The following is a 27,749-nucleotide window of genomic DNA, read 5'->3' on the forward strand; positions in this document are numbered from 1 at the left end:
AGCGGCATCAGTAGGGCCGTGGAGCTCCGCAAAGGACTTGCGATGCGCCGCCGCGGCATCAGTTCCAAAAGGAATGGTGTGGGCACGCCGAGGTGCGCGGGAAAACTTCCGTGAATCCGTAGCTACGAAGTCCACGACAGCCCAGTTGGCGCAGTGACGACAGCAAGAACTGCCGCGCGCTGGGGCTTGTGCTCGAACGTCTCGGGCAGCGCGAATAAGCGCGCGCAAAATGGCGTCTGTCCAGCGAGGAAGCCGGGCGAGCGACGGGAGGCCATTACTGCACTTCTGCTAGACAGCGGCACAGCGAGGAGTGCCTATATAGTCGGAGACGCCTGGAGGGACCACCACATAATGTTGAAGTTGGGCGCAAGCTGGGAAAACGCTAGAAGACGTGAAAGGTGGTGACCGCCGCTGCCGGCGGCGCGATGAAAATGCAGACCGCCGCCGCCTGCCTGCAGCATGGAGCCGACGGCCCATGTGCGAGAAACGCATGCGCCGAGAGAGATGCGGGGTTTACCGTCTCCTTCGGCTGTTCGAATGAAACTGCTGTTTTATCTCTCAAAGCGACGAGTGCAAGAGCAAAACCTTCGCTCCCCGCAGCTTTGTGGCGCGAGGGAGAGAGAAAAGAGAGCGAGCTGTCAATTTTTATTTCTTGTTGAAAACCATTGGTCCCGAAAACGTTATACCCAGTTACCTTTCTGGGACCAAAATGCATTAATTCTTTTTTGTTGCTGCTTAAAACTCTCGAAAGAACGTTTCTAGACCTTTAGTGGGAGCACTGCCTTTTTTCTTGTGTTTCTATGTCTTGCCTCTATGGTCTGGAAACGTTTGATAAATGCTGCACTGGGACTGGGACATTCCATCCTTTTTTGGAGTTTCTGAGGAGGTTTTGTGTTTGTTGGGGCTAACAGGACTACTTTCCGCTTAAACGACGCCTCGTAATGAAAGCGCCGTAGCCTTTCCATCTTGTCACTGCAGGTTGGGGATGCTTGCGCTGAAAGTCGAAAGCGCGCCGTGAGCTGCAAACGGAAAGGCCGTCGGAGTTTATCTTTAGGTGCACAGGCAGCTTTTATTAGCGATATCCGTGTCAACTCCCCAGTGTGCTTTGCGGAAGCGTTGTTCGAAACTACAGTGTATCGTAGTGCTGCCATTCCAGCCGCCACTTCCACATGTACATGGTACAACCCAGACAACACCAAACATCCGTAGGACGTCCCAAAAATGTACGCACATCCCACATCCCTAACAGGACGTCCCTGGGACATCCATATGAAGTCCGCACTGGGATTATCCCGGAAACAGTCGCGGCTCGAACGTTATACGGACATGACGTCCGTATAAAAGCCGCGGTGGGATCATCCCGAATACAGTAGCAGATCGGATGTTATAAGGAAGTGTTTATATTCAGAGGGTCTGAATCGTGCAGATGGCCGTACAGTTCTCATGAGCGCTCGAGTGGCACGCTCCACTGTCCTTTTCCGACGTATTTGGCTAGCGGGCTTGATACAGCTGTTTGGAACAAGTAAGCAATAATCCATGCGATGTATAAGCGCAAGATGTCACAAAGTAATACACAACCCACCCAGATAACCAGGTGGTATCCTCTGGACATCCACTTGATATCGCCCTGAAGATATCAGATATCCATATGATGTCCATTAATACCCACATGATGTCCACTGGACATCCTCTGGACACGTGTTTTGACACAAAGTGGCAATCCACAGAATGTCCTAGGGAGACCCAATAAGATGACAAGAGGATATCCTGTCAACATCTTCAGAACATATTTTAAGTTTCCTTGCGATGTCTTACTGACATCTCCTTTCAGTGTTCTGGATGTCCAGAATGACAGTTATTCCCACTGAACATTAAATATGCATGCACCCTGAACACCCCTTCGAATATAGGCAGTTGCTTCATGCACATATAAAAAACTTGAACTGACAAGCTAATATCTTTTTTTGAAATTTTTATTTCAAAAATGCTTGGTCCATTTCTCTTCATTCACCACTTCCAGTGAGCTGTGAAAATAAGAAAAGCATAAACTGATGAAAAGTATACCATTGAGCAGTTTTCATGCCCACACAAGTGAACAAAAAACTTAAGTACTGCACAACACTGCCGGGCTAATCATGGTAAGGTTGGATATTAGAGAAGTTACACATGTGGCCAGAGTTAATGCCACGAATATTAACAAGGCACAGCTGAAAAGAACCCTTCCGGGATGATGAGAACATAGAACACATTGGAGGCAACAAGGCATCAAAAAGTGCATGAATGAGTTGGTTAAACGTTAACGTGGCCACTGGTTAATGCTGGCCACTTATTATGTATGTTAGTTCAAATAGGAAAGACGTTAAAGAGAAAAAAATGAAGACATTGAGGAGAATAAAGTTGTTCAAGCCAAATGACTTTGACCTGAAACACTAATTTAATGAAACAGTGATGAGGAAAGTACTTGCAGGAGTCAAGGACAGGCAGTGGTTGTTATAGCTGCCTTGGGTGAATTTCGTGAAAAACCCCGGGTACGTAGAAAAACTCGGCGGGTTTTGGTAATCATGTTCGTGCAGCATTAAAAGAAAAAAAATGGAAAAAAGTACCTGGTCGCTGCACAGGGCTTTGGTAATCATGTTCGTGCAGCATTGAAAGCAAAAAAAAAATAGAAAAAAGTAGCTGGTCCCTACACAGGGTTTTCTAATCATGTTCATGAAGCATTAAAAGCAAAAAAAAATGAAAAAAGGTAGCTGGTCGCTACACAGAATCATGTTCGTGCAGCATTAAAAGCAAAAAAAAAAGTAGCTGGTCGCTACACAGAATCCATCTGAGCAACATCCCTACATGGCAAAGCAGGAGCCAAGGCATGTCAAACAGCAGTATGGAAGCAAGGGAAAGAAGTATATATGACTACACAAAAGCAAAACAACAAAGACATCAACCTCACCAAGCCAGCGAAGGCAATGACTGAACAAGTGTTGGCATGCCCACGATAAACCAGGTAAAAGCAGCACTTTATAAAGAAGACTGTTGGAATTACACAAGTCACACACTATGAAGAATATACAAAATTTGCCGCTCTTCAGATGCAGTCACACACAATGACGACACGCTGCATACGCAAGAATTGTTACTTTTCTAATCGCTGCAATGTCAGACATTTCAATACTTCGTATCCACTCTTCGCTGTTCTAATCGTTGCAATGCTCAGTCACTAACTTAGACGTAAACACAACAACACAAGCCCCTTGCGTTTCGTGCGCGCCGTCGATCACTACAGAACTGGATGGAACGCTTAGATCGGCGCTGGGGGCACTGGATTGCTTCTCTGAACGCCCAACAAAAGCGGATTCGCAACTGGGTGATGCGCCACGATCACACGTGTTTTCAAACAGAACTCGCGTTGTTGGCTCGCGTTGCTGGCTCGCGCTGCTCCGTCGCATTCCTGCTACCTTCAAACAGTGAAAATGATTTTTTAGCTATTCTTCTACTAGCACGAACTTGCTATGATTTGTGCTTCATTTTAGGCATGGCAAGAAATGCGTACAAAGACCAAAATCAGGAAACAAGCACTTACCTCTCACATGCGCCGCCGCCGATTTCGAAAAGCAATGGACGAACTACAGGCATACAGGCTAGGCCAGCCAGGCGCTGCACAAGCCATGGTGGTGCCGCATTTACAGCACATGCCCCTAGATTGCGTATTAAATTCAATTTCTGAGTTTAATAACTGAAAGAATAAAAATTAAAAATAATTTCCGTGCTAAGTTTGCTCAAATGCTTAACCATTTCGTGTATTACACCGTGATTTTCTACTCAACAACTTCGAGTGCGGCAAAATAAAGATGGCGACGACGGCGGCGTACTTACGGGACAGTATTTTTGGAGAGCTTCGCTACGGTGGCTAGTTTGCCTGTGTACAAACTACAAACTGAGTAAGATATATGCAGTAATAAAAATTCTGACATGACTGTTTCCGAAAAAGCTAAAACAACCAACACATTTCAACGGTGCGGAAATAACAAGGAAATAACGAGCGAAAAGTATTTACTTTCCGCCCATAGCTGGCGCCTAAATCTGCAATCTCCGTGATGTAGGATAATCGCGAGACAGTTCGACGTCCGGGTGCAGATAAAACTTTCTTGCACTTTGAGTTGCCCCGGACTTGGAGTTTCTATAAATAATTTTATTCTCTTAACATTTCTATCAATTCTCAACCCGGCAGAGGTTCATTCAAACTTAGACCTACGGGAACATATGTTCTCGTATGGCCCGCTTTTGTCATGTGTTAAATTTTGTCTTTTTGTCAAATTTTGTCACTTTTGTCAAATTTAGAACAAAATACAGCAGAATCTTGAATAAAGCTGCAAGTAAAATCTGGCGCCGCGGAAAAAAAAATGTCTTCATGACGATATCTTGCCAATATCCTTTTACTGACGTTTGACCGCCGAAAGTCGTCTGGATGTTGCAAGGATATCCTCAAATGATATCGGACATTGTGATTATTTGTGGACATCATATGGATATCAGTGGTTGTCTGGGCAGTGCTTATTTTTTGAAAGAGCCAAAAAAACCGTTAAAAGCAGGATGAAAATAAGAAGTTCCAAAAGGGCCATTAGCTGAATACAGAAACCCTAAACTTTAAAACTTCGAAATTAGGGAAGGGTGACCTAATTACTCTGACTGAACCTGGCTCAAATAGTCTAATTCCCGCTTTGTTATAGCTATCGAGGGTGTGCTTACACAATCTTCTCCTCCAAGCTCACAACATAACCACCTTGACGCCAATTATATTCCCGCCTTCCGACCATAACAGCCACTGACGACGACAGTGACACCACAACAAAAACAACTGGCCACCTGTTCGTGCTCTTAGAGCAGTGATCATAAAAATTAATAACACGCATCCTTCTTTGCAGTTATTTTTTATTTTATTTAGGATCACAGTTTTATTTTTGTCTTAGGTGCATGTTGCATAAAAAGGCTCTTTGCTCATTAGCTCAATGGCACCACCATCGTCATCGCACTACTGAAACAATGCAGGTTATATTTGCTTAGCTTGGTTGCTTGGTGGTTTGAGGCGTGTATTAGCCAGTTTTCCGTTTTTTGGAACCAAATTTCAGGTAATTATTGACGTTCCTACTGCATGTTGGTTGCGTAACGAGTGTATTTTTTTTACGTATTCAGCAAGGTTCCAGCGGCGGGAAACACGGATGGCACATGCGGCAAGTGAAAGTAAGTGGCAGTCGGTAGTCCTTGCCTGGTGTGTGAGCCGTGTAGCGTGATTTCTAGCTTTTGAAGTAATTTTAGCGGCGGTATTAAAGTTAAGTGACTGATGCTGGCTCAACATGAGCAGAAGCTTACTGGGGGCCAGTATATTGATCTGGTGACAGCATAATGACTACGGTGCCGAGGAGTACTGCTTACAGGTGTGCACACCGAGAGGCACGTCGTGATATTGAGCTAATAGCGTCGGCTGCTGGCAATGGTGTTGCAATACGCCCCTTCTTAATCTGATCCGTGTGTTGCTGCTACAAAGCCGCAAGAGCAACTAGATCCTAGCTCGTCGCATGTTCCGTGCCTTCAACATTCGAAAGTTCCTGTTTTAATTTTCATTTGGTTTATTGGTTTGTTCGGGTTGAACGTCCCAAAGCAACTCATGCTCTGAGGGACGCCGTAATGAAGGGCTTCGGAAATTTCGACCACCTGGGGTTCTTTAACGGGCACTGACATCGCACAGTACACGGGCCTCTAGAATTTCGCCTCCAACGAAATTCGGCCGCCGCGGCGTGGATCGAATCCGCATCTTTCGGGACAGCAGCCGAGCGCAGTAACCACTGAACCGGGGCGGGGCTGTTTTAATTTTGTATTCTGTTTATAACTGCTGCATGCGCACAGATTTTCTTTTATTGGTTTGTAACCTAGATATATATAGTATTGAAGAGAACTATTGCAATTTCATTTGAACTATATGTGTTGTTTGGGCGTTTTGCATCCAAAAAATGAGGTCATGCATGTTTTTACATATGCATTTCTTGTTGGAAAGGGCCAAATCTGCCCCTGTGTCATATGGAGGACTTATAATGGAGGGCATATGCATGTTTAATTGTACCACCTAGAGATATTTCACAACAGCATGCCAGCTGCCTTCAGTATGGTAAAAACTGACTATAGCAATAGAGTTCCCCACTGTTAACTTGAGAAATCCTGATTTTATTTTCTTGGTCTGATTTCGAACCTAATTCTGTTTAGATCTAGAGAAATCACATGACTGTGCAAGATGGAGACGCTGCAAGAGAAAAGACATCTCGCATTCTGCGAAGTATTCTAACATCTGAACTGGCTCCTAGCTACAGCTGGTATGGCACCAAGGGAAGAACAGGCTCTGTGAGCTGAATATATGCAAAATCATGTGTAGTAAGTATTATTTGGAGGAAGCTATTTCAAATCTTAAAGGAGCACAGATATAAAATTTTAAACTCAAATAAGGGATCCGATCTGTGTCCTGGGCACAAAGGGTTTTACTATTCCAAATTCTCTGATTTCACTGATTCCACATGCCAAAAATCATTGACAGAGCAGCTGTTAGCCAATGCTGACATTGATCATCTATCTATGGACTGGTTGGCAGAGTCACTAGCAAAACATGGGGTAAGTCCTAACCGTGCCATCACATGATGCCATAATGGACTCCAGCACTGGCACTGACCTGACAGAGACCAAAAGTACTCATATAAAACAGTTTAACTGTTCACGCTGTGGACTAGATATTTAAGCTCATTTCCATGATTAATAGGCTTTTACATCTCATAAAAGCAGAAAAATGAACACCCCAAAACACTGTGTCTGTATCCCTTTAAGACTTCGAATATAAATCAGATCACAGAATCAATATCTACATTAAGTGTTTATAATTGAATTTGTAGGCCTTGGTAGGATTGCGTCAAGACCAGAGATATTGCTTCAAAAGAAAAATGCCAAATTTTCATTGTTTATTTTCAGTCTGCACATTCACGCACTTCACAACTAGCCACATGGATTTTTGTTGTCATCTGGTTCATTGGCTCATTGCTGCAGTGCCATGAATGTTACCACAGGTTAGAACAATCTAGAATTACAGCTTTCATAGTGTGCATTTGGGATTGTTTTCATACTGCCTGCACAGAAGGCATGGTCCAGCAATGGAATTGGTAATAAGATGTGTTGAAATATGCCATCCTTTGTTACTCAAGCCGATTCCCTTTACCTGCTGGTTCAAAATTAAGGAAATGCAGTAAAGTTTGGCTACAAAAATGTTTAAAGGTGAGATATTTTTTTATAAAAAATGCATAACATATATACTCTCATTTGTATATAGGTTGCCTAACCGACCAGCAGACCTCAACTCTGGCACAGCAAACTACGCTGAAAGAAATCGAAAAGGTAGCCATGTCATGGTTTCGGCATGCAACTGAACGGGTAATGCGCAAGAAAACTGGCGAACAAAGCTGTGCTCCTGGGCAAAACTGAATGGTGAGTGTGTTGCTAGTGTGCTACATTTTTTTTGTTGATATTAACATCTTGGGTTGAGGATTTTTCATTCGAAACTTGATATTTTTCGTGTGACACTGTGCTGAGAGGTGATTGATTTTGAGAGAGCACAGAATTCAGTAGATTATTTCAATAGATACTGTGAAAACTTCTGCAGATCAGCCTGTGTAGTTAGGTAGAATCATGAAATGTATCTTTAAGTTGACTTGGGTATTCTTAGCCTGCTAAGTCCTCACGCACCTCTCTTTACTTGGCTGTCTGTGTTGGTTTTACTCCTGGAAGTATGTACATTTACTTGTGCAAGGATTAATCCCTTGCCGCAAGTACCATTTGGTGCCAACACCATGTGAGGGTGCTGCAATTTGTATATTGTGCTGCAAGTTTTTTTTTTTTTCAAATGCGGTCAGTGATTGAAAAAAAAGGTGAACTGAAAGAAGTGTCTATATGTATTGGGTCTTTTTTGTCTTCCTTCCTATCAAGGCAGCCTATTTCAGCATTGGCCCAGGTGGCAGGATTTCTGCTTTGCATGTATACATGACTCTTCTTTTCGATGACACTATAACAGAACCGAAAAGAAGACTGCCTAGAATGAGAAGCCAAGCAATATCTTGAAAACATGTCACTTTATTGATACCTAGCAGTTGTAGTATACTTCAGTGTCTAGAAATGCGATGCTTTGTGCATGATCAATTTTTTTTTCTCTGACCAAGCTGGGCATTTTGTTGCCCATCTGAAATTTGCTTGTATCGAGCTATACTTGCTGTTTTGGTCTCTAGTCCCACTATGCTTATGTAAATTTGTTCCTGACTGCTATTACTAGAGTTATTTTTCACCCCCATAGTGCGTTTGTATTTCTGTTCCTGCAAAAAAAAAGGATATGTGGATTTTAATGACTTTTATTGTCTATGTAAGAGACAACCATAGTTTCTGTGGCTTTTAGCTGTCTTATAACTTGTTAATGTTAATATCGTACTATATGCAGCGTGTTTTAGATTTTTTTCTTCTGGCCGTGCTAGTTGCCTTAAAGCCCATCTACTCCTTATGCACACTTATACATGCTTTTTATTTCTAGTCCTGTGCTTGCTGAAATGTGATTCTGAATGGTAGTGCTTGTGTCAATATTTTAACCTCTGATCTGTGTGCATGTATTGCTGTTATAGCAAAAAAAGGCTCATTTGTGATTTAATAATCTTTATTGTTTTGAGTGAGACAAGCATAGTTCCTGTACCTTGTAGCAGTCGGACAACCTGTCTTATTTTAGTCATTCCACATGCAGCTTGAGTGAAATGTTTGTCTTCTGACCATGCTAATTGCCTTGAAGGCCACCTACTACTTATGTACAGCTATATACCTGCTTTTATCTCTAGTTGCCCGCTTGCTGAAATTTGATCCTGACAGATAGTGCTTATGTTATTATTTTAATCTCTAATCTGTGTAGTTGGGTTGTATTGCTGTTATAGCAAGAAAGGGTCATTTGTGTTTTAAGAACATTGATTATTCTAAATAAGACAATAGTTCCCATGCCTTATTGCAGTCACATAATTTGCCTCATTTTAGCTATGCTATGTGTGATCGAGATTTTTTCACCTTTGCTGCGTATGCTTGTATTGTTGTTTCAGTAAAAAAATAGTTGCGCTTGTGTTTTTAGTTTGTTTTTTGGGCGTTTTACATCCCAAAGCGACCCAGGCTATAAGGGATGCCATAGTGGAGGGCTCCAGATTATTTCGACTACCTGGGGTTCTCTAGCGTGCACTGACATCGCACAGTACACTGGCCTCTTAACTTTTCGCCTCCTTCGAAATGGGACTGCCATGGCTGGGATCGAACCTGCGTCTTTTGGGTCAGCAGCCGAGCACCATATGACCAATGAGGCACTGAGTGGCATATTTGTGTTTTGTTGCATTCATTATTTATAAGACAGTCGTATAATATTTATGCCTTACATTATGCCGCTACTGTTTATTTTAATGTCATGCCCTTTGCAGTGCAATTAATATTTTTTGTTCTGACCAAGATAATCATCCCGAAGCCTGTTTAGACCTTACATGACTTATATGTATATACCTGCTGTTTTAGCCATATAGTTATTTTGCATCTCTGTATTTTGCAACTCTGCATCTCGGGTTGGCTTGGCTACTTATTGTATTGGAATTCTACTGCTTCAAGTTTGAAAACGTGATAATTTTGGCTCATACTAACCAGACAAGCTAAACAAAGCTAAACAAAGGAAGGTCTATGTGCACACCATCCATGATCTTGCTCTCAATAATGAGAAATGCCTGAGAGGAGCTGTTAAAGCTGTGTTAGTGTTTCCTTTATGTGAGTTGTTCTCTTTCGTGTGCTGTTATTAAAAAATAAAATTCAGCTGTGAATCAGCATTCGGCCTGATCATCAGCATGCCCCATATATTTGAATAAAACTATTTTAGCCAAAGCTTTGTGTTTTAAATCACTGTGCAGCATAATCCAGGCCTGTGTTCTAACTTTGTGTCGTTTTTACTATAGCATTGCTCTCGGCCGTATGCAATTGGCCGAAATGCCAGAAGCGGAAGCTGGTTCCGTTGTGGCTACGAGGCACTGCTTGCGCTTCTGGTATTTTGGTCAGTCATGCGTGACCAGTAGCGACACTTTTGAAAAGGACACGAGGCTATATTGGGTCCTGGCGAAGGAAAAAATAAAAATAGTAACGTCGTATTGCAGGCCTGCGAAGGTCTTAAAAATGTACTCGTCAGACGTCCGAAGGACTTCTTTCGACGCTTCACTTCGGATGTTTTCAGGATTTTTTCGGGACATCCGCGGGATGTGCGTAAAGTCCTGCCGCGGACTTCCCAAGGACGTCCTTAGGATGTACGCGTGTTGTCTGGGAACCTGCCGCCTGCGCTAAGCATTGTAAGTTTCCCTAAACCCCGGCTCTCCCTGACACTTCTCGTTCAGCGTGCACGATCGACCATATACTGGAGGGCACCGAACTCTCTGCACTATTCCTATCTCTGACATATCTCTTATCTCGCGCATGTCGTGTCTGCTTTCGTAAAGCTCCCAGAAACAGTTCCGCCTAGTTCGTCATGGCTTTTAGCCCCACAAAACACAGAACGTCTTAGACACGTCCTGAAACAGCTCGAAATGGCTTCACATGTCTTGCGCTAGAATGAAACGTCTCTTATACGTCGACGGCAAGATGTCTTTTGGAAACTCCTTTAAGACGTCCGCGGTTTCTGAAACGTCTAACTCAAGGCTATGTTACGAAGACGGGCCTATACGTTCAGGTGATTGGCAGAAAGCTGCCACCATTGATTAAACATGATATAGATCATGGCAAGCGCTTTTAACCTTCACGTTTTATTCCAAACAATGAATGAAACATGCAAGTGTGGCACATAAAGTGTTAGATTTCAGTGCCCTACACGATATTTGCACTTTTTTAAGCTCAGGCGCACCGGTGCAAAGTCCGCGCTTTCTGCTCAAACTCTGACAGCGCATTTTGTCATATGCAGTCCGAAATCACGTTTATCATGGTACACATTGAGTACAACTAGCCCATCACTTGTAAAGCTGCACTAAAGTTACGCGAATCAAGAAATTTGTTTCCTGTTGCGAACGCCTTTTCGTTCGGCCTCGGCTGGCCACGAGCAAAGAATGTCGCCGTCGCGCCATCGCCGCTTTCTTCCATGCTGTCTTCGCCATGTTGGTGCAGTCCGCTCGCGGCTCGCGCGCATTCTCCCCTTCGCCACGGCTGGTCTCGAGAGGGGCGCGCGCCTTCGCGTCCTGAACGCCTCAGCTTGCTGCTTGGTGTCGCTCCGCTTGGTGGCGATACAGTCTACAGTCTGTCTATGTGAATTTTACTGTTTCAAGCAAAAATAAACCTTTTTGCAAGTTGTAAATGCTTAGCGTCACATAGAAGTATGAGATGCAATTTTTGATTTTTTTTATGTTGTTGCTTTGTTTCTTTTGCATTTTTGGAATGTACTACTTCATCTGGCCATTTGGCGTTGCGGTCGCTAGCGGTTGCTTGCTACACGTGCGAAGTGGACGCCAGGGTTGCCAGATTGGGCTATTAATAGCCAAATTGGGCTACTTTTTGTCCTAGTTGGCGTCAGAAATTTCGTTTTGGCTATGTGGCTACTTTAGGGCTACATCTTTTTTACGCGTGAAAAAAAAGCTAATGTAGTTATAATGTGTTCTGTGGACGCTCAAAGTTTTTCAGCCTTCTTTGTCTCGCACTTGAAGGCTGTTCACGCTGCTCTTTGCAGTTTTCCCGCAATGTCTTTTAGTATACCAGTACTGTGCTTTAAGGTGCACCTCGTTTTCAGCAAAAGTAAGTCACCTTCCAATTCTTGTGTGTTGAAAGCATCAACCTTACTGAGGCTAAGTTGCCAATGTGCCTCATTCAACTGTCGGCTGTGCGTCCCTCCTTTGGTTTGCAAATCACAAAGCTGTCTCAGCCAATGTTTTCATACCAAAGTGTAATGTTCGATGTACGAAAACAGCGTTTCCAAGCGTTTGAGTTCTCGTTCAGCAGGTACCGCTATGTTGCTCTTGCATCATCCTCTATACATAGTTTTCATGGACGTCACGAGTGAGGGCTTCTGGGATACGCGCTGCCATGTTCAGGTACTGAGCGGACTAGCGGGAACGGAGTGCAGAATTACAAGGCGTTGTTTAGGCATAAACGCGCGCTATCCGTCCGTATTTCTGTTTCCGCACGGCGTCACCATGCCAATGTGTGCCATATTCGGCTGTGCAAGCAGGAGCAAGTCTTCTGCGCAAAAAACTAACACCGAACTGGGCACTGGGCTGCACTGTTTACCGAGGGTGATTGAACGGCAGTGCAAGTGCACGAAGCTACTCTCCGAGAAGCGCTGAAACCTTTGGCTGGCACGGATCAACCGGAAGGACTTGTAAAACCTGGACAACGTCCGCGTATGCGGTCAGCACTTTATCGCAGCTAAGAACAAGTAAACTTTATGGGTTGATCTACGGTCGCTCTCCGAGACGTTTACCATGGCAGCGGCAACTGATAATGAACTTCGACACGGGCCTCGCCGTCGTGCCTACTTGTTTATTGTGACGACGCTGTTCGTAGTGAAATGAGTCAATGTGTGTAACGGCGCGCGTACGGTCACGCTTTGATTTTTCCAGGGAGACCTTCAAATGTAATGGACGACGCAAACCCTGACTGGGCGCCTACGCAGCACCTGGGTTACGGGAGCGGGCAAATACCACCTGCTGGCATGTCCGCCCGTTTTGAGCAGTCAGTGACGCGGCAGAACAAGAGAGCTATCGCCAATGCAGCAGCTTGTCAGTCATCAGAGGACAAATCTACCATAGAGGCGGCGCCTGCAGATGACTCGCCGAACAAAAGCGTCAGCGTGCGCCCGGAGTCGAGAGCAGGTGCGTTTGATACAAAATACTACTTTCCGAGGAGCTAGATATTACAATTCATGTAACCTGCGGAACTAATAATGGTTTTACTTCTGATATGTTACAGAGGTAGCAGTACAGACCGATCTGACTGTGCAAGACATCTGTACTGTTGAAGATGACAAGAGACTTGCTGCAGAGCTGCGCGAAGCAAGGGCAGAAAAAAACAAGCTAGAGATGACCCAGTCATCATTTCATGGTGATGATGCTAAGGTTTTGTTTTATACGGGACTGACTAGCTTTTCTGTGCTGCCTGCTGTTTTTGAGCTTTTTGAATGTCATGTAAAGCACACTGCACAAAATGGCCTAGGGAAGTTTGAGGAATTTATTTTGTTCCTCATGAAGCTCAAGTTGAATTTGCCAGTGCAAGACCTTGCATACTGTTTCTCTGTTTCTGATTCAACCGTGAGCAGAATTTTCGATAAATGGCTGCACGCAGCTTTCTGGCGTTTGAAATCGCAAGTTAGATGGCCTTTGAGGCAGGAGATTCAAAAGACAATGCCACAAGCATTCTTCGAATCCTTTGGGTCAAAAGGTGGCAGTCATAATAGACTGCTTTGAAATCAAAATCGAAAGGCCATCCTCTCTTGAGGCAAGGACTGAGACATGGTCCAATTACAAGGGCAGGAATACCTCAAAATATTTAATTGGAATTTGCCCACAAGGAGTCATATCCTTTATTTCAGAAGGCTGGGGCGGCAGGACTAGTGATAAACACAGAACTGAAAAATGCAACATTTTGGATAACTTGACACAAGGCGATGTTGTCCTCGCAGATAGGGGATTTGATATTGCCGACACCTTAGGTCTGTACTGTGCTAAACTGCACATTCCTGCCTTCACTAAAGGCCTGCTTTGGAAGTGGAGAGGACCAGACGGCTCGCCAATGTTCGAATTCATGTGGAACGGGTGATCGGCCTGGTACGGAATAAGTACACTATCTTGAAGGCTGTACAGCCAATTGACTATGTCGCATGCAAGCCTGGAGACAGGTACTCTCCACTAGACAAAGTGGTGTTGGTGTGCTGTGCACTCACAAACATCTGCCCGTCCATAGTACCTGCAAACCGGCAAGCAGGTTCTTGACGCTGTGGACCGCCAGCCCTGCATAAATGTTCTGTGTCTTGCATTTATGTATTTTGTGAGAGTCACAAGTGTTCATCTTTGCATCGAAGTGCTCCAGTCACCAGCCTTACCCAAGTAAAGTGCTGTATTTCTCGACTGTCACGCAGCATCTCGTGCAGCATTTGTGTGTGCTTGTATGCGCATGTGAAAAACATCAGTTCTTGTGAAGTGTTCCTACATGAATCCTTAAGCTGCAGACAAATGTTATTGTTTTTCTGTGTGCTCAGTATGACAAATGCACTCACAGTGTACCAGCTAAGATTTCTCCTTTGTAGAAATTAAGTGAGCCTTCATACAAAGCATCCAACTTGCTCACATATTTCAGCTACTCTTTTCTACAACCACTAAATGCTCATTTCCAGCACCACTGAGTTTGCTTTGCTTTGCAGACTGAGCTGTTTCCACCTCTGGTGCATTGCAGCTCATAATGAGCGCAGCAGTATGTTCACATCTTTACATTTCTTGTCTATCATGGGCCATGTGTGTTTTGTGAGTGTTGCATACCTTGCTTTGTAGTCTCATCAATGATCTTTGTGGATGTGTAGCCATTTTGAACAGCTAAAATTTCGCTTGGTTCGTTCAGCCATTTCTTGGCCGTGTTACATGAGGTCATGCTCAAAGTATATGCTACGCTGAAGTATTTATTGAAAATAAAGACACTATAGCAGACATACAGTGCTGCAGCAGGGAACAAAACATGATGGGCTGTTTTCCATATGATAGAGGTTTGGGCGACATCTCACTGGTAGGCCTGTCAGCAGAAAACTTGCCGACTGGCATATGAGCCTGCAGTGATGTGCTGTTCCTCTTGTAAGAACAAGACAAAGAGCTCACTGCGAGTCATTACTCTTGCTTGCTGCACAGTCTTGGCAGAACCATTTCTTTCCCTTTGGGGCCCGCTTTATACCCAGGCAAAGGTAATGGAACCACCCATACTTGCACTGCGGGCCATCACATGCAAGCATCTTCCCTGTCTCCGGACCTTGGCAGTAACAAAACTTCTTGATGTCACTTGTTGGCTTCTTTATGACCCTTTTCGAAAAGTGCTGTGAGAAGAGTTCTGGCAGAATTACTCCAGTAAAAAAAGCTAATGCTGTTGGCACAAGATTCTGAAAGGATGTATAGTCTCTCTCCACTCTTTCAATGTACACTGACAATGGTGTCCATACAACAAAATCACAGTATGGAACATCACACACTGCCATCTGAGTCTGCACTTGAAAAAAGTAAGAGTGCTGTCGCTTCAAACGCAGGCAGCCATCATTGTCTTCTAAGCAGAAGTTGCAGTCTTTCACAGCTTCTGGTACTGTACTGTCAGAGTGTGAATAAGGACACTTTACTTCCACGATGCCCATTCCGCAGCATGCGCAAGAAACAGAACTGTCGGGACTTGCTGCTATGTATGGATATTTTCTACTTAAATAGACACTCGTCTTTTGATGGGAGAAGTCGGTATGGTTTTTACTCATTTCTTCAGCATAGCGTGTGATTGCAGCGGCCTCGTGCTGTAATCCCCACGCTGTGGCTGGAGTAGAGAAAGTGTGTCTCGGGGTAGCATATCTTCTTTAGCAGGCTTATGGATGGTTCGTTCACATTTGTCGAGCACACACTTTTCACGAGTGAAGCAGTGATTCTTCCTGCACGATATGCGTACCATTTTTCACACTTTGACTGCTCCCACGTACATTCCTCAATTCTCTTCACCATATCTTTGCTGATAAAAAGCTCAGCAACGGTTTTCTCAGCACGGCAAATCAGTTCAGGCAGGCCTTCCGACTGTGCTTCTGGGCACAACAAATCGCGAAAGAGAAGCGGTTCTTTCTTACATGGCGGCTGAAACATGGTATTGTACTTTGAATGCAACATGAAGAATGTCGATGTGGCACCAGCATCTGCAAGTTTGCTATGAAATGCCGTCAGTTCTTCTGTTGGAGGTGGCACAGACGGTAGCACTTGTGGAAGGACTTCAGGTGTGTACCCGCTACCTGCTTTCAGGTGAATGCTGTCCATACGCTACTTCTTTTTCTTTGATGATGAAAAGTAAATATCCCTGATTCCACTCCAATATCCCGGGTCCACGCCTCTGTACATTTCCACCTTGGACTCGTACCGAGCCCGCGTAGGCCCCACAAGCTCGTCAAAATACGAGCGGCAAAACTCTTGCCGGTTGGCATTTGCCATCGTGTTGCAATAAAGCAGCAGCGAACGAACGGGCTTGGCAGCGAGCCAAGAAAGCTTTGGCCCAGCCAGTCTAGCTACAGTACCTGCTAATGGTGGACATCCGGCAGAAGCGGCTAGTGTGACGTCACATGAAAACTATGTATGAGCTGCTTTCTTTCTAAAGTCATCCATAAACTGGAATCATAGAAAAATCAAGTGTCATCATTTGTGACATAGCTTCAAGGCGACCACGCTTTGTTTAAACACGGGTAGGAAAGGTGCAAATTTTTTCTACACATTTAAGTGTGCTCGATTGCATCCCAGTAGGAATTTTATTTTTGCAAACAACTCTGTTCTGTCCTTGCAAATGTTCATATTCAACTTATTTTGATGACTACCAGTGACACTCATGTCAAGAAGGCATTGGTTATGATTATAATGGCAGAATAGAATGGGCAGTGCCCATTATCATGAAGTGATCATGAAACCCGTCGTGGTGGCTGTGTGGCTTTGCGTTCGTTTGCCATTCGCAAGCTATCTGACGCCGGCCACGGCTTCTGCACGTCGTTAAAGTCAAAATACAAAAATGCCTGTGTGCTGTCTTAAGTAAGCGCACGTTAGAGAACCCTTAGTTGACCAAATTAATCCGGAGCCCTCGACTATGGTGACCCTCATTGTCCATATATCGCTTCTTGACATTAATCCCCGCAATTTATACGTAATCATGTAGCGGAAATTGTACTGGTTTCATGAAATTCAGTGACTGCGTGCATGATATATTCTCGATGGCTTGTTTTGTTCCTATAATTGCCTGATTTCTGTTTATTTGAGCAGGGCTACCCTGAGCTATTTAATTTGCTGTTTGCACTTGTATATGCCTTGTTGCTAAAGATTATGGAAGTGTTGTGTTTTGCCTTAGATCTGCAGTTGGTTGTGAACTTAGAGAAAAAATAATGAAGTTGAGGGAACCATGAAAATCCGGACGCATTACTGCATAGACTTGTTGGTCCTGTCAAGCGTTTTTTTCACTATCACTGATAGCTACGACACTGAGGAAACCTACTCGGTGGTACTGCCCTGTATGTGTGCTGGCTGTTTGACAATGTAAGGAAGTAACCCCATGGCAGGCAGGCCTCCTTGAATTTTTTCGTAAGCCATTGCAGTGTGCACAGCTGGTGTTGTCGATGAATTCACCCTGTACATTTCTTTTCAGGCGGTGGCTGTTCAACAGTGGTTTTCAGAGAACCTCCTGGCCTGCTCAACTTATAAAGTTTTGGTAAGCACTCTTCACAGCTGACAGTGTTTTCCCTTCACTACATGCTTTCTTGTATAGGTGCAGGCAGTTAGCAAAAAATTTATTTCACAAATTCTGTTGTTTGCTTGACATGACCTTATGGTTTTGTTAGACCTGCTACAGTTTGCCAAAAGAGCAAGGGCTCTAGTTAATTTCAAGGAAGGAATGAAAAAGAGAGAAGGCAGTAATTGCCTCCCCCTCCCGGGCCAGATTGAAAACTGCCTATGTGGGCCTGTCTGAATGAATTCCTGCATGAGCACAGGTATGCATGCCAGCAGATTATGAACACTGGAAACTTTACATTGTTTGAGTTTTTTTAGACAGTAATAACTGGAATACTGAAGGAAAATAGCAGTGTCTTTATAATGACTCAACAAAGAGAAGTCAAATATGTAAGCCTTTCAGAAATAACAGTGGGTTATAAAGCGAAGGCATTTGGACTGATTTCATCCAAGTTTCAAAAGTAAAGCAAAATTTCCATTATTTTATTCTTTCAGTCTACTTATAGCAGCACATAGGCCGCCGCGGTGGCCCAGTGGTTATGGTGCTCGGCTGCTGACCCGAAAGACGTGGGTTCGATCCTGGCCGCGGCGGTTGAATTTCTTTGGAGGAGAAATTCTAGAGGCCCGTGTACTGTGCGATGTCAGTGCACGTTAAAGAACCCCAGGTGGTCGAAATTTCCGGAGCCCTCCACTACGGCTTCTCTCATAGCCTTAGTCGCTTTGGGACGTTAAACTCCGTAAACCAAACCAACCAACCAACCAAACTTACAGCAGCAGGTATAAGAATCATAAATGGAACACATTATACAGTGTTCCATGGTATGAGAAGTAGTGCAAAACGGGACACGGGAGAGAGAGAATTTCACGTGTTAACTGATCCCAGTGTCTGGCCACGATCAAGCACTTATCCAAAAATGGCACACAACCACACTCCTTACAATGCAAAACCAGATTACTGCCAGTAAAAGTTTTCAAGTTGTTTTTGTGCTCACGAAGCCTCTCATTCAAGCAATGATCAGATTGACCAACATACCACTTGCCACAAGAAAGTGGGATGTCATAAACAATGCGTTCAGTCCATTTCACGAATTTTTTCCTGTGATTAATGGTGCACTGCAGCTTTTGAGGGGCGTTTATCGGCGGGCAAAGTTTTTTTGGATAGCGCACCTAGTTTTTCAGGGGCTGAAAAACATTCGCTTTGTCCCAGTTTTGTTAAGATTTTGGGTCTGGCAATGAATGCAGGGAATGATGGCAATTCTGCCTTTCTTTCTCTCTGAAGGCACAGACGGTAGATGACCTTCCTGGCGCTTCTTCTTCAGTATGCCTTTAATGACAAAAACAGATATCAGCTGGGTAACCTGCTTCACTGAACCTTGAGAGTTTTCCGTGACAGTTTTGGCTGGTGAGGTGGGGGCATGACTTTTCCAGTTCACTTTTCAAACACAAATTAATAATGCCTCATTTTACAAGTTTAGAGTGTTAAGAAGTGTAGGGGTGTGCAGGCGGAAGGTAGGTTATTTCAGTCGTTACTGAAATAACCTATCTTCAGCCTGCACTCCGCTACACTGCTGCACATTCTAAACTCGTAAAACATGGCATTATTAATTTATGTTTGAAAAATTTCCTGAAAAAGTCATGCCCCCACCTCATCAGCCAAAGCTGTCACGAACAACTCTCAAGGTTCAGTGAATGAGGCTACCCAGCTGATATCTGTGTTTCTGTCGCTGAAGGCATACTGAAGAAGAAGGGCCAGGAAGATCAACTACCGTCTGTGCCTTCAAAAAAAGGCAGAATTGCCGTCATTCCCTACATTCATTGCCAGACCCAAAATCTTAAGAAAACTGGGACAAAGCGAATGTTTTTCAGCCCCTGAAAAACTAGGTGCGCTATACAAAAAAGCTTTGCCCACCGGTAAACATTGGCAAAAGCTGCAGTGCACCATTAATCACAGGAAAAAATTCGTGAAATGGACTGAACGCATTGTTTATGACATCCCACTTTCTTGTGGCAAGTGGTATGTTGGTCAATCTGATCATTGCTTGAATGAGAGGCTTCGTGAGCACAAAAACAACTTGAAAACTTTTACTGGCAGTAATCTGGTTTTGCACTGTAAGGAGTTGGGTTGTGTGCCATTTTTGAATAAGTGCTCGATCATGGCCAGACACCGGAATCAGCGAACACGTGAAATTATTTATGCAGTGCGTATCGCTTGCTTCAATATAATGCTGTTATGCTGTTCAGCATAATTAGCTTTGCTTGAAAGGTTATTGTCCTCTTTTGCGGCGCGTATTGTGTTAATTGTCCTTTGTGCCTTTTTCCCCATGCTTGCAAGATGGTGTGAAATCTCTCATGCTGGCTTTGAAAGCATATGACAATGCCCCACATCAGCCACGTGGCATTTTTCATTCTTACTTCTCACTCAACCTCTCATGATTTTTGAACTGGTCTAACCGCTGTCTTGCATTGCCGACTATTCCCATGACCCCACGCACCTGTCAAACAGTAGCATGCTTGTTAAGCAATTTGTACTCGTTTTACTGATTGCTAATCATGTGTTTGCTTGAGCAAAGTGGAATAAGCGGCAACAAACGAAACGAATTATGGAAACAGTACACTGGAAACAGTACAAATAGGTACAGGATGCACGCACGCTCATGCTTCACACCTTTGAACTACTACATCCACTGTACCCTTGACTGTTCTGAACAGGAATCTGTTCAGTGCTGAAATATGGTGAAAAGAAACTATTTCCTGGTCTGTGCCCTTCAATATGCACAGAAAAAAGGCCATGAAGTATTCATTATGTAGCTATAGCATGCAAATGTGCAGTCCAGTAGCTAGCTGACGATTGACACAAAAGGAATGAAACATTCTGAGTAAGAAATATCTGGCCGGGTGCATTTTTCATTTCTTCTGTCACATTAGTCATTTTTCAGACAGGCAGACAGATTGAGGTTGTACTGCAATCCAGGTCATATATATAGGGTTGCCAAAAAGGTTTCGATGACCATTGCATCCCCCAAGTAGAATATACAGCAGCTTTTCTTCCATGTCGTGCTTTTCTGCTGCAGCTGTCATCTTTAGTTTTTCTAAGAACTGGAGTATGTGAGCAGGTGTAACACAGAAATGAATTCATAGTGACAAAAATATAACATTATGTGTGTACATTTGTTACAGCTGGCAAAATGAAATAATAAATCAAACTAATAGTGCCTTGCCTGCAAGAAGTGTGTTTAGTATGCTAAGTGTCAGTAAACAAAATATTAAAATGGTGAAGTGTAGAAGTATACCTTCGCATTCCTTTAAACAGCGTACTAGACTGGGTTACTGCTGCCATGGGCTGTTTACAGTGATTTCAATGTGCACTGAACATCACGCTCATTGAAATTTCAGGCGTGCATTTGTTGCATCCTTGTTCTTTTTTTGTGTGCATGAGTGTGTGTGCAAATAGTTTTGAGGTAAGGTGCCTCCTGTACTTTAAGTTTCACAAGAATATGACAATGTTATAACATGCCCCTTGCTTGTTCTATGCATGTACCATATACACTTGACTAAGGGCCCTGCACTCGTGTATGGGCCATTATGCCTGGCTTGGGAGCGTTTAATTACGGGGGAACAAAAATTTGCAAAAAGCAACTGCACTTCACGCATGTGTAGCCTTTCTTGTGTGGCACGCTACCCAGGGAGCTACTAGTAATGACAGCTGTCTGCTGCTATGATTATTATCATTTTTAAGCGTGCACTGCTCTGCAGCTGTGTGCCATTTAAAGCAGGATTCAGATGCTTGTGCTCAGAGCCAATGGAAACAGCCGACCATGAAATGATGCTGAGTGGACAACTAAGTTGTCTGCCTGTGGATTTTCAATTCTTGGTGTGTGGTGTCTCCAGACATTATGTTTTAAAATTACAGGAATTTGAAATGCATTGAATACAACAGGAATGGCTTCATTTACAAGGGTAACAAGGATTCGGGCCCAAGAACCAGTGGCAGCAGTACCGACGAAGCATAAAGGTGCCTGCAACTGGACAGCAGATATAGCGTCAGGCTGTATAGTACAGTAAAGTAGTTTTCCCGTAATATGGTTGGTAGATTGAACAACAAGTGTCGCTTTCGTGTAAGGGCCACACCCTACCAAAATTGCAAAATAAAAGTGCAGACCTTAGTCGAGTGTATGCGGCATTTCTTTATTCGTTGTTTCGGATGTTTTATTTTTTAATGCAGGAGCCTGATTGGGGAAAAAGCCTGATTGGGGAAAAAAAATGTGTCAGTCATAAGATTCGCCAATTGGCTGGAGGGAAGCGAGGTCACTTGTGGTAAAGACACCAGTGGCTTCTAATGCAATTGAATTGCTAACACACGTGGTAATCGGCTGTCCCTGCAAATTTTTTTTTGTATACATCTGTGGTTTGCCTTTCTTAGTGCAGTTTCTGTGGTTGCCTGAAGCAAACCACATCTTGAAATGTTGCCATGCCAAAACCTCAAATGGGGCATATGCATTCTGAGGCATGTATCCTTGGCAGAGTTTGTTTTGGTATGCATTCTCACGTATTATATTCTGTGTTTACAGGTTTCAGTGTGAACATCATCACGCTTCTGGTCCACTTACATTTTGCCTGCCCACAGTTTTATCACAATGCTTGGATATTGCACCGTTGCTCTTGAGGAAACCTGCGACTGCCTGCATTGTAGCACTAGAATTCTTTGCTCATGTTTATGCTAGTGTCCCATCCTGAAGTACTGCGAGTGGTTAAACTGTGTGCAGCAGCACATATTTACTTTTTAAAATTGTGCGTGTTCCTGAACTCTTGTGATGGCATGTGCACTGCTTGGGGAGCAGTGTTTTTTTTTCTTTCCCCATCCAGCATGCTCCTTCCTTTCATGTCAGTTTTGCAGACATGCCATGATCTACAATGTGAACTTCTGCATGTTTGTGATTTTTTTCTCTTGTTCCTATCTCTAGATTCCTTATGCATACTCTGAGAAGGTTGCTGGTCAGCACCGGTCAGTGATGCTAACTAAAATACATTTAAAGGGCCCGCCGTAACGGCTCTAGCTGCTGACTGCAAGGTGGTGCAGTCAAATCCTGCCACAGTTCGATAAAGGTGTAAAAACTCCCATGTGCTGCGAGATGTCAGTGCACGTCAAGGAACACGTACATTCAGTCTAAATTAATCCTCAGCCCTCCACTAGGGCGTTCCTTGTTGCCAGTGTGTAACTTTGGGGCATGAAACCCTGTGTGCCATACCACAGCAGTATGGCTGAAGGTCCAGTTATGTCAGAACGTTGAAGATGTTTGTTTTGAAAATATTGCCACACTGCTGGCACTCTGCTGGCGCCACCTGGTGGCCGAACCTTGCCTCCAGGCGCGTGGCCACGCGTCGTCTTCGTTCTGCATGAGCTCGGCGGTTCGGCGGGCTTCGTCCTAGGAAACGCTGTGCTTCCCGCTTTTCTGCTGCGTTTGTCGGTGACATTTGGTGGAGGTGCGGGGTACTATCCCATGTACGCTGACCCCGACGACAGCCGTGATGCTTCTCCCCAACCCGCGGGCGCCACACCCGTCCACAAAACGAGCTGTCGCTTAAGAGGCCTGCAACCCGAGTTCGAGCCACTAACAAGGCCTGTCAGAGCGATGACGTCCACCACTGGCAGCCAGACAGGTCAGTCCTCCGGCAGTGCCCCGCCGTGCGTCCTCCTCGCACCTCGGTCGCCACCATCCTTCCACAGCGACCGGTTTGAGGATGTAGAAGACTGGTTGGCCAATTTTGACCGTGTGGCCGCATTTAACCAGTGGGACGACGAGCGGAAGCTGCTGAATGTATATTTCGCACTGCTCGACTCGGCGAAAACGTGGTTTGAGAACCACGAGGCGTCCTTCTCCAACTGGGCAGCTTTTCGCCGTGAGTTGCTCGCCACATTCAGCTCGAGCCAGCGGAAGGAGAACGCTGAAATTGCCCTTCGCTCCAGGTCACAGCAGTCCAACGAGAGCGTGGCCATGTTTATAGAGGACATGACACGCCTCTTCAATCGGGCTGACCCTACCATGCCAGAAGCTACAAAGGTGCGGCACCTTATGCGTGGGGTGAAGGAGCAGCTGTTTGCTGGCCTCATGCGCGACCCTCCGCTAACCGTCGCCGCCTTCACCAAGGAAGCTACCTCCATGGAGCGTTCGTTGCTGGAACGGAGCGCCCAATACGGCCGTCAGGCAAATGTAGCGGCCACTCAATACTTCGCGCCCTTGCCAGGCCCCGGGGATGAGGCGCTGCGAGAGAGTGTACGGAGCATTGTCCGCGAAGAACTGCGACACCTCCGCATGGATGCTCCGTTGGCAAGCATACCTGCTACAGGGGACGTCATCCGTGACGAAATCCAGCGCGTGGTGCAGCCACCACCAGCACCACTACCGGAGCCACACGTCATGTCCTACAGCGATGCCCTGCGCCGACCTGCTCCCATGCCGCAAGAGTTTCGCCCAGTTGCCGGACCTCGAACATCCCACCGTTACGTGCGCCCCATCGAGCAGCAGCAGAACCTGCGCCCTCATATCAGCAAAGCGCACGTGTGGCGCACGCCCAACGACCGCCTGCTCTGCTACCACTGCGGGGAGCCTGGCCATATTCTGCGGCATTGCCCGTACCGGCGTATGGGTTTGAGAGGATTCCCGCCCGACGCGCCTCGACCTCGCTATGGCGAAAGACCGCAGGACATCGACGAGTACCTCGCCGCTCACGTGCTGCCCCCGGCCTCGCAGCAGCGCCAATCGCGATCGCCATCCCCGAGGCGCTTTGCTGCGCCCAGTCGGCCCTCAACATCTGGTCAGTTCAGACGCACGTCCCCTCGCCGGGAAAACTGAAGACGGCGTCCTCCGGGGGTAGGATGGCCATATTTAAAATTGGTTACTAGCTCTATGAGTGCAGCTGTGCGCAATGCCAGTGATGGCCAGCCTGCCATGCCTCTTGTTACCATGGCACTGGGCTGAGGCTACTAATATAAAAACATTTCAGTACAGACACATCCAGCTGACAGTTTAGGACTATGATTCTTGCATGCGATGCCTTGAAGGTGCACTAAACAGGAATTTTTGCAGTTCCAGTGTACATGCTGCGAACACTCTTACCCCGGCTCCCACATTTTTTTTATGTCACCGCAGAGAGTAGGAGGAGTCAGCCAACATGGTTGGTATGGTAAAAAGCATGTGGAGTGGCTTTCAGCCAATTGTGTTTCAGCTCCGCTGTGCCTTTGGCTGAGTAATATGCATGCAGAGTGATCTTTGAAAAATGTGTGGGCTGCTGTTTGGACTATGCACAGCTGTAACAGATGGTCGGGCACATCACCACTGTAGCTGCAGATGAGAAAACATTGTCAGCTTACCTCGGACTTACTTCAGTGATATATTCTCTGAACAATAAATATGTACCGGTTTTATCATATTACTACTCACACAGTGTCCAAAAACAGTAGTGAAAATTACTTTGGGTATCTTAACAGATGATAGCAATTTCATTGGCCACCACAGATTGACGAGGTCGAGTATGGCAAAACCAAATAGTCCATGCGTATTTTACTTCCGTGGGCCTAATTTGTGGCTATGTTGTCTGCATTTGAAACTATTCATTCAAAGGAAACATACCCCCACCCTCAGAGCACCTTTATTGCTCGTGTTGGTTTTTTAAAATCAATGCAGGCCTTGCTCGTCTGCCGGAAGCTGCTCACGACATTGCTGTAGCTCATTTGAGCATGTGCACATGCTGTTGAATAAAGAATTTTCAGATATTTTCTGTTTTGATGAGTGAGCTCCAACATGCGAATCCTCACGTGCACAGCACTGTTTGCGAGCACCTTGAACACAGAATGTTTCCAAAGAAGGGGACATGCAGAGCACGCACTTGAGGGTTTATGTTGGTCTTGTATCGAGGTTGTTATTGCTTTTGTGGGTGCAGAGAGGAAGTTATGTGATCTAGAGCTCGGCACCTCATCACGTTTGAACAAGATGGAAAATTCTTTGTCACAAACTTTATTTCGATGGAGGCAAATCGACACATTGCTCAGAGAATGAGATGCTGGCTGTTTGCTTTCACAAGGAACGAAAAGGAAGTGAACACTAGCATAGGCAATTTCAATGGAGCTGCAATGCAAGTGTGTGTGTTGTGGAAGTGAATCAGATATCTGCAGGGCATTCAATCTAACCACACATTTCCACAATGCAGGTTCTTTTAGCTTGTGTGCAGTTTTGGGATCAAGCAGGCTTTCAGTGAAGTTTGGTCGGGCGAAGTACATGTGGCCAAAGCCCAGCCCTCCCGCTGCCTGTGCTACCTCTAGGGCACACTCTAGGGTGTAGTGAAAAGTGCCTCTTTGCAACAGACTTATGTTAGCTGCATGTACCGGGTGTTTCAGAGAACATTTTCAAAAATTTTCAAAAACAGGATTTTTGAGGGAAAAATATGGCTTTTGTAGCATAGTATTATCAGTATTGGTGGACATCAGAAAATGGGTGAATCATCATAACTAGTAGGCTGGTTCTAATTTTTAATAAACTTTTTGATGTTCATTGCATCTTAATAACTTGTCCTTGCAGAGATGCTATCTGCATTAGGAAAAGTAACTGTTGGTCAAATGTGCAGGGAAACCCCAAGGTGGAGCAGATTTGTAATAAGGGAGGAGTTACTCATTTCCATCCACCCAAGCGCAGTCATACAGCTACAAAGGAAGGCAATATAGCTTTCTCAGAAACTTCGTAGTTAAAGAAAAATTCGTCCTGGTCCGGGGTTCGAACCCAGGACCATCGCTTCACCGGAGCTGTCGCTCTACCAATTGAGCTAACCGAGAAGATTAGCATAAGCCAAGGCTCTTAATTAGGCTAGTTGGTTGCTATAATTTGACATAATGGCTAGTGCTCAGGGAGTCGCACACGGAAGGAATCCTGTGATGCTAGTCACTAGACAGGAAGGACACTTGCGTTTGTCCTGTCTGGATTCCTTCTGTGTGCGTCTCCCTTGTGCGCTAGCCATTATGTCGAAGTTAGCACATGGCAGCGCAAGAGCGAATTGATCAATAACTTGAAATGGGAACATTGTTGGTCAAACACTTGACCAGTGATGACCCCTAAACGTTTCACCAACACGAGTTATTGATCAATTTGCTCTCGTCTTGGTTAGCTCGGTTTATAGAGTGACTGCTCTGATGAAGCAGTGGCCCCGGTTAGAACCCCGGACCAGGATGAATTTTTCTTTAACTACGAAGTTTCCGGGGAAGCTGTACAGCTTTCCTCAGTAGCCGTATGCCTGCGCTTGGGTGGATGCAAATGAGTAATTGCTCCCTTATTAGGAAAGTAACTGTGATGCAACTGTCTGACAAAATCGCAACTGGAAGTTTACTTCTAAAAACTGGGTTGTGATGCTGCTGTTGGGCTGTTGCACTGGGCTGAGTGAAAGGGCAGGACACCACATGGTGTGTGTGCTGATCGCAGCCATATGGAACTGCCACTGAACTGTAACGGCAGCCAGAACATGACACTTTTTGGTGACATGTATTCATAGTTTTATGCCAGTGTCCTCATATGCAGTTCAAAAACCTGCTTAACTAAGTATCTGCCCTAAGCAGGCAATGACACTCAGCAAAGAGCACTACACTAGCAGACGACATATGACGAGATGGAACACACCAGTTTGCTTGGGGGCAGCGGGACAATGCTGCAAAAAGCGCCACTGCACAACCTAATTCAAAGGTACAAGGGTACAACCATCTCACCATGCTCCCTGCTTTCAGTATTTTCATTTTCTCCTTTCACCGAGTATAACTCCTACTCAATAGCCAGCTAGCTGTGGCGCGGATTTGGTTAAAACTGAATTAAGTACAAATTTATTAGTATTTTTTTTCTTTACACAGAAAAATCCAAACCCTAGTCAGAGTCTGTGCGTCAATTCGGGATGCCGGACCTATATACCGTACTGCAGCATACCATACCAAATATTCTGCCACCTAGATCTCAAAGAAACTGTAAATTTTGGAAATTAATGTCCCAAAGCGACACATGGGCTATTAAAAAACAAGCTATATCAATGTGGATCTGCATGGCCTTGAAGACATTTCCAATGCCCACATGGGCTGAGGCCATTGCAATGACCTCATTATCTTGGAAAGAAACTAGAGCAACTGTAATGTTGACCTAGGGTGGGTTTAATGTGAACTGAAACCAAACACTATAACAGCAAAGCTTCTTTATG

General features: G+C 44.9%; 2 protein-coding genes and 1 pseudogene across 4 annotated transcripts in view; all 3 read left to right on the top strand.

Moving 5' to 3' along the window:
- LOC149352890 (exosome RNA helicase MTR4-like) overlaps positions 1 to 27,749 on the top strand; it is a 228,465-nt gene that overhangs the window by 68,847 nt on the left and 131,869 nt on the right. The gene's annotated exons all lie outside the window — the stretch shown is intronic.
- Positions 10,313 to 15,363, top strand: LOC149352893 (uncharacterized; annotated as a pseudogene). The gene is made up of 3 exons (XR_016290878.1): positions 10,313 to 10,415; positions 12,666 to 12,917; positions 13,015 to 15,363. The product of XR_016290878.1 is annotated as an uncharacterized LOC149352893 (transcript).
- Positions 13,043 to 25,299, top strand: LOC149352894 (uncharacterized). Its single transcript, XM_089582100.1, has 2 exons — positions 13,043 to 13,146; positions 22,097 to 25,299. The coding sequence occupies exon 2, from the start codon at positions 23,027 to 23,029 to the stop codon at positions 24,377 to 24,379; it is 1,353 nt and encodes a 450-aa protein (XP_089438226.1). The 5' UTR covers positions 13,043 to 13,146; positions 22,097 to 23,026; the 3' UTR covers positions 24,380 to 25,299.

This window comes from Amblyomma mixtum, chromosome 3 (genome assembly GCF_055824585.1).
Source record: "Amblyomma mixtum isolate Tamu chromosome 3, ASM5582458v1, whole genome shotgun sequence".
Classification (NCBI taxonomy): Eukaryota; Metazoa; Arthropoda; class Arachnida; order Ixodida; family Ixodidae; genus Amblyomma; species Amblyomma mixtum.